This window comes from Cebidichthys violaceus, unplaced genomic scaffold, assembly GCF_023349555.1.
Source record: "Cebidichthys violaceus isolate CVI_PGR_0920_01 unplaced genomic scaffold, fCebVio1.0.p SCAF_10, whole genome shotgun sequence".
NCBI classification, from domain to species: Eukaryota; Metazoa; Chordata; class Actinopteri; order Perciformes; family Stichaeidae; genus Cebidichthys; species Cebidichthys violaceus.
In genome coordinates, this window is record NW_027176263.1 from 9,588,073 (window position 1) to 9,598,767 (window position 10,695).

Below are 10,695 nucleotides of genomic sequence, written 5' to 3' on the forward strand. Positions count from 1 at the left end.
TTAGACACACCAGCTGCTCGATGTGTGCTCTGCAGTGTTAAGAGCCCCCTCCCGCCTCGCACAAGCCCCCAGTGGCACCAGCATCCCCTGACAACACAGGCATGACAAAGCTCCCTTCGTCGTCCCCCCCCTTTACCTACCCCACGACAATCCAAACACCCCCCACATTCATAAGTACCCTGCAGGCAGATGGGACCCTAATAAGTGTTACACTCAGAGAAATGGGATTCTTCACAGTGCCTTCTAAAGAGCAATTCCCAAACTCCGCCAGAAAGCTGGCTGGGGGAGAAAATGATGGAGTGAGAGAGATATGGATGACAGAGGTTGGTATATTCGAGACGATGAAGCTATAAATACACCTGATGAGACTATCAACTTGACTGAAGGAAGGGGAAGGGGAAGGGGAAATGGGGACAAGGGAAGGCAATTTATTAATGTGGATGTGGGGCAATGTAGCTTTATATGCCACATTCATAAAAGGAAGTCAGAATAATACTATCGCCTTCCCTAATGCAACACATTTTAACACACTTTAAGCTGACTTTTCCTCCAGTTAGCTGAGCCCACATGACACACTCTGATACAAACAGACACAAACACAAGCATTAACAGATTGTCTGCGGTCTAAGCTCTGAGTGGACTTGGCTCAACTGCCTTTTAAAGACAAAAAAAAAAATCCTCTGCTAAGAAGATGAGGGGAATCTACATGGTCTGAAAAACCTCCCTTTTTTAGACCAGGACACACACAGAGCACTGGACCACAGCACAGCCAATCAAGCGCTGACACTGCTTCTGGTCAATGGACCTCAGCACAACCACTTTTGCCAAGTGTGTGTGTGTGTGTGTGTGTGTGTGTGTGTGTGTGTGTTTGTGAATGCGTCGATCTTAGGGTAAGGAGGTTGCTCAGGATCTGGCAAGACCCCCCGTGGTGAATCCTGATCCTATTGGTCACGATGCCCAGAGTGCTGCTGAGATCTTAAATGAAAATTCCTGCACTCACTCTCTCACTCCTCCCAAGTGACCCAGCGGGTTTTCCACCATTATACAAATAAATGCTACCTCTTCATCAGAGGATGTGGCTCCGTTTTGCATATGTGGGAGTATGTGTGTGTGTGGGTGTGGGTGAGTGGGTGGGTGGGTGGTGTCCTTTTGATGTCAGATGTCACTGAGCATGTCTTAGCATATCAATCTTAATGAGATTCAGAGATTTTTAGGCTTCAACAGGCAGGTGTGATCTTAACCCATGCATGAGTGGTCATGCAAAAGTAACACACATCTGAAGAATCATGAGCACACACACTCATGCCAGTGAAGCTCCTGTTGAAGTTGAAGTGAACAAGCTTTGAATGTGTGTGTGTGTGTGTGTGTGTGTGTGTGTGTGTGTGTGTGTGTGTGTGCTGCTGCCCCCCTTTACCACATACAAAGAGGCAGAAAAAGCTCTGTGGAGTCTCCCATTCATCTAAAGCACAATGGAACCCCACAGAGGTTTTCTTCCTGTTTCCCTGTCTGCCCCACCCATCTCCCCCCACAGGGCAGGATGGAGGGGCAGGGGGTACCCTGTCCTACCGGCCCAGCAGCAACTCAGCTCCCATCTGCCACCGAAACTCTCCTTCCTCCACCCCCGGCACATCCATCCATCCCCCTCTCTCACTCCAGCTTTAACTTTTTTTACTGCACTCTCGGGGTATTTGAAGGTCTGAGCCAAAATCTTTGTGTTTTATTTGGAAAATATCGCCTTCAAAAGTCATCGACAGAGTAAAATACATTTTGCGATTACCATTTTGAAAAACTAGTTTGACCGTGGGTTAAACAGCTCTGTGAAAAAGAGTTTTAAACTTCAAACATCATTGGCTTTACATTTTTGGATTAAATTGAAACATTCAAGCATTTTATTAATGTTTTATGTAAGAATACACAGCTAGGAGAGAACATCTGGTTTGAGTTCAACAAGACATTTTTTAACCAGAATCCAAGGAGGCATTACATGAAATATTAAACAGCTTTACTTGATGATCATTTTGTACACTTTGAATGACATATAGTTTGAATTAATTGGCAGGCTCAGCGATATTGATTAGATCATTATTACGCCAGATTCTAAATACTTTGAGAACATATTGTCTTTGAAAAAGAAAATAACAGCCTGTGCCTAAAATCATATTCATCTCAAGTCTGCCAATCTCTGCCCGAAAACTTTCTTCTGCTGCCAATTCCTCTTTCCATTCTTTATAGTCAGCTCCTTCTTCCATTTACCTCACTATTTTGCCTCCTACAGAGCCCTTGCTGTTTGCTGCAGATTTATGGTCCGGTCTAACATGCACAGTATTGGCAAAGCATTAAACATGTCTACTCTTAATACTGTGAGCTCTCTCCATCGATAAGAGCCTTAATAAAAACATCCCCCAAGTGGATTTGTGTGTCTCTTTTTCACTTTCCTCCCTCCTCCTCCCTTCTCGACAATATCCGTCTCTCTTCTTGTGCTTTGCCAGCTTTAAACTGGTCCTGCTGCACATCCCTTGCCTTCCTCTCCTTCTTTTCCACCTATATCTTCCCACCCACACTCCACCTCATTCTCTGGCCCGTGCCAGAGGTTTAATGATGCTTGAATGCCACTGTTATGGAGGTTTCTTTTTCTCTCTTTTCTCATAAAGGATATTTAAAAGCCATGCTCTGAAATCAATCCATCTCAATGTGTCTGTCGCAGATTCATTTCTCTTCCATCTCCTCTTTCTGTTTTTCCTCTTAACTATCAAATGGATAACATTACCCTGCGTAACCCCTCTCCTTGTTTGGTTCCCACACACATCCTCTGCAACAGCTCTCGGCTGCAATTGGCACACTTGCTCAAACTGCCAGTCTTTTATATCATCTATAAATGCATATTGGTACCCTAAAAGCCTTCCCTACCCCCTGCAGCCATCCGGGTCAGTTATGCCAATGAGAGCTGAGCAGCTGTTCCCCTCCCACTTCTTTCTCCTTTGCTGTCTCTGATGTCAAGAATTTGAGCATCATAAGCACATTTTAAATATTAACAAAGACCACTTTGCACGTATGAATAATACAGCAGAGAGGGCAGCGGCTGGCCAGCGATCCCATCCCCTGCCGCCTGACGACCATAAAACTAATGCACTGCTCCGGGACAGAATGTGGCCTGGTCTGGTCTGCCAGCAGGACTTGCCTGAGGAACTAGTCTGGCCTGTGGCCTGGCCCAAAGAGAGCTGTCGGTCTGTTTATTTATCACGGTGCCTAACCACCTGTCCAAATCTCTGTAGATGCAACAGCCTGGCAGCACTTTTGTTATGACTAGATGTTTCAGAGACACTTTAATCTAATCTGACATTTCAATCTGTTGAGCGTCTTTGAAGCCAAATCTACTTTGGTGTCTGTTCGAGGTTAGCTTTGTTGTCACATTCCTTTCTTTTGATGCATCTAAAATTCATACTTTAGCCTTCAGAAAATTACAGATTTCGTCAGACCAAACTGTAGAACAGGGCAGCAAATATTTCAGCAGCCTGTTATTAGCTCACATGTAATATTAAAAGAGTCTTCTTTCAGCCGATGCACTGTTATCAAGAGCAAGAGGATTCCCACACCTAACGCGAATGAGACAGCACATCCTAGAGGAGTGTCACCATTAGTCCAGCCTCTATGGGAGTGTCTGACATGCTACGCTGCCTAATTCTGAACATTCAACTGCCTCTTCACTACCCTCAGCCCCGCTCTCCTCCTGTCTTGACCTCCCAGTCTGAACACTGGTCTCCTGCCCCCCCCCCCCGGGGGCTTACTGGGAACCTTATCGTCTTCATTTAATCCTGACGTCAAAAAGCAGTGTGTAAACACACTTCCCCTATGTCGGTTTTCTAACTCTGATGAAGTCATGTATAATGACACACACACAGAGAGAGGCAGCGGACAGCAGGGAAGTTACTCCAGACAAGTGTTCCTGGCAGTCTGGGTAATTAATGTGTATGTCAACACAGAAAGAGGAGCACCAAAGCAGAAATGTGAGCTCAGCAGATCCACAATGCAGGCAGAGACCGAGACAGGAGGGATCTGAGGGAAGGCGGCAGAGGAAAGGTATACACACAGTGGGGGAGAAGATAAATGCAATCTGTCCGTCCCATCATGCATTCCCTAAATATATCTCTGCCTTCCTCTCTCCCAGACAGAAACTTTCCTGGGGCACACTGAGCTATTGTCCCCTGTTGTCCCCCTCCTCCCAGGCTCTGCTCCCCTAACAGGACCTCATCGCAATCCTCAACCTCCAACTGTTTATATGAACGTTTCTCATTTCTCATGCAAGGATTTCAGAATGGTCCACAATTTTAATAAACGTAAGCTGCTTTTCTGCTCCGCCTGTTCAGGGAATAATACACACACGAGGACCTTGGGAGGTACGGCGGGGGGGTTTCTTATTGGCATTCAAAGAAATGGCCACAGACCTGGACAGACAGTCCAGATGATTACTGCTGTTATTAAGTAAAAAATGGACTTCCTCACAAGAGAGTCAGGTTTATTTTTGGAGAGGTCTTTTAGCAAAGCTTGTGTGGATTCTGTACTCATTGTTGGCCGCATTGTTCTTTTATTTTCCTACTGTAAACCGAGCTTAATCCACAATCCAATGAACCTTCAGATTTCTGCCTTGTATTTCAATCCTTTCTGGAGGGGATGAAAAGTCCAGGCTCGCCTACCAAAAGGCCACACTGAGTGAAGTCATTCATCTAACACTGGAGACAGGCAGTTTCACCTTGGTGTCCAGGTCCTGCCACTTCAGCTCGACAACAGTGACCGGCCCTGTGTACCAAATGATTTCATCTCCATGAGAGCTGCTGCAGTCTTTGAGGGCATTACCTCTGAGCAATCCACTGATTGAAGTCTGCTCTTCCCTGATCAAAGCCTGCTTGGCTGAGACTGAAATACTATGTCTAATAATAAATGATTAAAAAGGTGTCAATGGTTTATGATCAATGGGAGTATTCAGTATTTCAGACACAACATGTAATCCCAAGCATAAAAACAAGTTAGGAGTACATTTTTAGATCTTGCAATGGGAAAATACAAACATTAAAGAATCCCTGAAGGATTTCAAGTGCTCTGTCTTACTTTTCACAAGGCTTTTATTTTTATTTTTGGAGAGGCCAAGAAGGCATGGAGCAAAACCTTAATTACTCCCTGCGCACCGGGGGAGTTTTATTTTTCCGCTCCAAGTAGAAAAGAGAGCTCCGAGCTCGGGTGTACTGTAAAGCTGTAGACTTTGCTGTGGGGTAAAGAAAGTGCTGGTCAGCAGGCGACCCCAGACCCCTGCACTCTTATTGGTGCAGCTATACTCTGGAGTCCAAGGCATGTGTTTTATTTTAATTCAGGGCGTGAAGGTAATTATAGGATTGGACACAAATCGGAAATCTGAAGTTGTGTGTGTGCGCGCGCGCACAGATGTGAGCGTGTTTTGTCAATGTTGCGCAATGTCACATGTGTAGCCTACAGTGTTTCACAATGATTACACACTGATCTTTGAATAACAACTCCGTATTTTGCAATGATTAAACATTGATCCTTGAATAACAACTCACCAGTGCCAGACGCGACATATCCGCCGACCAAGAAGAGAAGAACCAGAAGACCGAGACCTTGGTCACGCTTCATCCGAACAGAGAGCATCTTTTCCGGATACGCCGTTGCGAAACGTCCCGGGATTTCCCACACAGCGTTACCTGCGGTGTTTCCGACACAAGTGGCTCTTGTCCAAAAAAGTCTCTCCTCCTGAAAAAGATTCCGCAGGAAAGAGCGAAACACCAAAGAGTCCAGTAATTGATGGATGTGGTTGTTTTGGTAAATAGTTCACTCTTTGACTGTTGTCGCAAAACAGACTGCAACGCTCAACACATTTCCGCCCGTAATCAAACTTTGAAGAGGTCCGTAGATATTAAGAAACAAATTCCTGGTAGCCAGCTGCACTTACTCTGCTTGCCTGGGAGCGATACGCGCAGTGGTGCCACAAAAGTCACCAAAAAGTTTGACGCATTGCTGCTCTGACTGGAGAGATAAATCAGGCGATAGAGAGTCCGATTCCCAGCAGAAGACAAACTTATTTTGCGACCATACAAAATAAGTACCACGGGGAGATGCTGTCAGGTTGCCGCGTCCACAGCTGACTGGACTCCCGAGTGTGTTCTGGGGGGGCCCTGGGTATCTTATCTTGTCTCGTCCCCGTCCGCAAGGTGTAAACAAGAACACGGGGATCAACGCGGAGCACAATGCCAGCCTCCGGACTACCAGTCCCCGCCTGGCCAATCACATACCATCCTCCTCCTCCTCTCAGAGTGAAGGCTGAACAAGTGAAGGTAAACTAGTGGCATGCGAGGAGGACATAGATGGGAGGGGAGAAAAAGAAAACCCGGACCCTAGAGCGCACAGTAGCACTCCGGATTCCGCGGCTTTGGTCTCACTGCAGACTTGTGAGGTTGTGAGTTTCTTTTATGAGAATCAATTAATAAACCTATTTATCCGTCTCTCTGTCCATCTATCGTTCTGTCTATATGTCTGTCTGTCTATCCATCCATCCATCCATCCATCTATCCATCTATCCATCCATCTATCCATCTATCCATCTATCCATCCATCTATCCATCTATCCATCCATCTATCCATCTATCCATCTATCTTTCGATCTATCTGTCTGCATATTTTCAAATCTAATAACTTTAATGCAATAACATAGATAATCCCCTTTCTTTGCTGCCCTACCTAATGTGAAGAGTCAGTGGGCAGCTTTCTTGAGTCTATAAAAGAAGTCCAGCAGGATTTTATGAGAGCATATTACTTCCTGTCAATCTATCCCTCCCGCATCCCGGGGTCATATTTTACTCCCGGTGGCCACAAGAGAGCACCCTTTCATACGTGAGCTTAACTCCAATGAGGATGACTCCTCGGCAGCCCTCTTGATTATCTAAGTCGTTTCCTGTATAAATGGATGGTGCCGATAGTGTTTAATTGGTGAGAGGATACCAAGGGGGGCATGCTGAAGAGGTGAGCATTGCTTTGGCTTTGAATCAGCTTTTAATGTTGTAAAGCAACAACAATTCAATTCAGATTCCAATCACAATGTGCAGAGCGGGTGTCTTATTTTTAATGTTGAAAGAATCTTTGGCTGCTGTTATTTTTTTTCCCTGAGATCACCTGCCATTTTTAACAGTGGCATCCTCTTTGAGTTTTTGAAGTTCAAGATTCTTTCTCATCTTTGTCTGTGGAGCCACAGTAACATTGACTGCTCAACAGCTAATTTACTCTTTAATTTATTATAAAGAAATCACCGTTGTTAATGCTTCTGGTAGCTGTAAACATGTCATTTCCTGTGCACTTGAGAAACCTTCACAACACTGATTTTTGGAAAAGCAACTTGCTTTCATTAACTCTGCATTTGATGTTCAAATGAAAAGAAAATCTAAATGAAAGAAATAAAATAAATAAATAAATGAAAGGGAGCATAACAAGTGTAAATGCATCCATACAGTGAAAGGGTTTAATGAAGATGCAAATGATGGGAATCATATGTTACAGTGTCAAACCAGTTGAACACCGGAGATATTTCTTTTATCACCACAATCATCAAATGAGGGTACATCTTTTGTAAGAATGGTGTTCACATAGAGATCAGAGACTTTGAGAATTATATGATAATTCCATGGTGAATCTGGAAACTTGATGTTTTTTTCTTTAATTTGTCACCCAAATATATAATATGTTTTAATGATTATTGATAAAAAAGGACAAAAACAGTCATTTATTTCTATGAAATGTTACAGACTATTACTTACAGCATAACATTACATGAAGAGCATCACTCTCTGGCTCATACTGAGTCTAACATTCATACCTTCTGTTGCTGAGTCACATTGATGATCAATGAGGGGACAGTTTATCCTTGCATGACTTGTATATAGAGATTGGATTAACACTTTATTGTAACCCGCTGAAGATAAATAAGATATACATAATAGTAAAATCTAACAAAGCCCAGAGTTTAAGGCATGGGGGTGAAGAGCAAGTATGTGTGCATGCTGCTAAGCCTAAAGTGAGGTCATTTTCTAAAATGTGACAGTATCTGGCAACAGAACAGCATCGCTGTACTTTTCCTTAAATCCAACTTCAAAGGTTATAATTTGCCTGGACAAGTGATGACTCCCAATGCCTCCCTCCTCCTCCGACAATTATGCTGTTTCCTGGAGCATAGAATATACACTCTGGTATATTTATTTATTCTCTAAGTCTTTATTGTGAATGGTGAGAGACGGAGAGCGAGAGAGGTATGAGGAGAGTGAAGGAGACGGGGACCGAGAGAGAGAGACACTGACAGAGACGGTGAGAGTGAGAGAGGTTATGCGTGAAATGGGGTTCGCAGGTTGTGTTTGAGACAGATTTGCCTCGTGGAGCTACAAATGCATTTTCTGTTTGCATGTCTGTGCATGCCGTAGTTTCTGATGGTGTTTCTGTGCCACTTTCACTGCTCTGTTCCTTCATTCACTAGCTCTGTGCTCTGCATTAATGAGTATATTGAGTATATACTTATGTGACAATATCCACCATCTTTTTCTAATCGCCTCACTTAGCAGTGATTATTATGGTATATGGAGCACTTCAGGGTGAAGAGCTCATTCAACAGTTTTTATGTGACTGGCTTTCTTGAAACGTATCCTACCTCGGTGAGGTCATGCAGGATGGTAACAGTTTACAAGCTATAGACAATTTGCCCTCTCTTCCTTCCCTCCAACACATCCACAATTATTTCCGAGATGATGACACTAGTCCTGATCGAGATGAAATGCGTAAAGTAGATGAGATCAGGCGGCAGCTGCAGGGATCGATGACAAAAAGCTGTGGTCAAGCCCTCCAGCCCTCAAAGAATATACAGGAAGTTGCATACACTGTACATATACAACATGTGACTAATAGCCTACAATCTTCACAGGAAATTAGGATTTTCTACAAAACGCAATGTTTGTTGTCGAAACTAGGAGCCAATCAGCTCATTGATCAAGCTACAGCCAGGCATTTCCAATCATGCCTTGGGTCTTGCAGTCGGTAAAGAGCAACTGCGGCACCTGGCTCTAAAATATATGGCCTCCTCGATCGCGTGAGGATATTGTTGCCTTTGTGCATGATGCCAGGGGAAGTCAGGATCAAGTTGGACACAAATCTAATTGGCATGCATTGGGAGGCAATCACTGGTGATTGATTCTGCGCCGGCCTGACTCATCTCGAATGAGCCTAACGCTGAACTTGCCATAACTAAGATATTACGGTATTGTGCCAGTCGCTAAGACTAATTGAAGATATACCTCAAGGGCATGCAAAGGAAAGCTGTAGAGGAAAGCTGCGGGGAAAGGAGAGCCATAATCGAGTTGGAACTCATATGCGGTGTACCACACAGAGGAAGAGACAATGAGAAAGCTAGAGCTATTATTAAGGCATAATAGTTTGTCCGCCGAGGTCTGTTTAGCACTGCTGACTCTCCGTTGCTTTGTGTTGCAGGCTTGACATAAAAAGGATCAAACTTCCTATCTCTGTAAAACAGAGGGGGTCTAAAAATAGGAGACATGCTCTAGAAGTTGCCGTGGAGATAATTGAATATTATTTTCAGGAATGATTAAGTTGACCTATCCAGTAGACTAATTATTTCTTGCAGACCAGAGGAGAACATGCTTAATAGAGTTGGTAGCTGTGAATAAAGCAAAATAAAGCATCCAATCTGCAGGCTTTCCGCTGACCAAGAAGACAACATCTGTGGAAAAATGAATAATATCCATCATTAGAGTTTGGCTTGGGGGATGTTCAGTATTTCAGAGTGGTGTCCTCTGACATTTTCTTTGGATCTATTTAAAGTTTCAGGTCATCCAAATCACATCATAAAAACTATCCAGAAAGTTTTGGTTCTAACTCACTGGTTCTACTGGTCTAATACTTTCCGGCAAATGGGTGACCCAGTCACAAGCCCGCATTCGCCCACTGAAAATGTGCATAACTGGCGGACTGTATACCGTGCTGACAGAATGCAGGATTCCAGTAAGTCGTAATCTGTGTTTTTATCAATAATGCTTAGTGCTCCAATGTAGTTAAACTTGACAGACCAAAGAACTCACCATTGTTTTTATTGCTGATGTTTACATTTCTTGTGTTGCAAATTTAAAAAAATGCACTACAGGAATAGTATTCGCACTACAAGAACAATATTTTTAGGGCCTACATAGGGCCAGATGATTACATGGGCCAAACCATCAGAATAAATAAAAAAAATATAGACAAATGAAGCTACCGTTGCTCTAAAAGACTGTTTTAAATTTACAGACTGGAATACGTTCAGTAATACCCAAGAGAATGACATCAATCTTGAGTAATATACATCAACTGTGACATTGTATATCAGCAAATGTGTTGATGATGTGGTGATCATACACTATGAAATCAATTCCCAAACCAGAAAGTCTGGATGAATGGAGAGGAGCGGGCACTATCCGGAACAAAAATAAAAAAACCTTTCATTCAGGTGACAAGGAAGCATACTGTACATGGCACTCACCTCCATTCTGATGAAGTGCTTTGAGAAACTGGTTCTCCATATCAAAAACAACATCCCAGCCAGCCTGGACCCTGACCAGTTTGCATGGAGAGCCAACAGATCCACAGTGGATGCCGTCTCCA

The 10,695-nt window shown here is 43.6% G+C and overlaps 1 protein-coding gene across 2 annotated transcripts in view; it reads right to left on the reverse strand.

Moving 5' to 3' along the window:
- The window catches only part of unc5b (unc-5 netrin receptor B), a 46,824-nt gene extending 40,504 nt beyond the window's left edge, over window positions 1-6,320 (reverse strand). For both annotated transcript variants that reach the window (XM_068724884.1, XM_068724883.1), the window contains exon 1: window positions 5,571-6,320. In XM_068724884.1, the coding sequence (XP_068580985.1) occupies window positions 5,571-5,658 (88 nt within the window). In that variant the 5' untranslated portion in view covers window positions 5,659-6,320. The remainder of the gene's footprint in view (window positions 1-5,570) is intronic.
- Window positions 6,321-10,695: the final 4,375 nt, after the last annotated feature.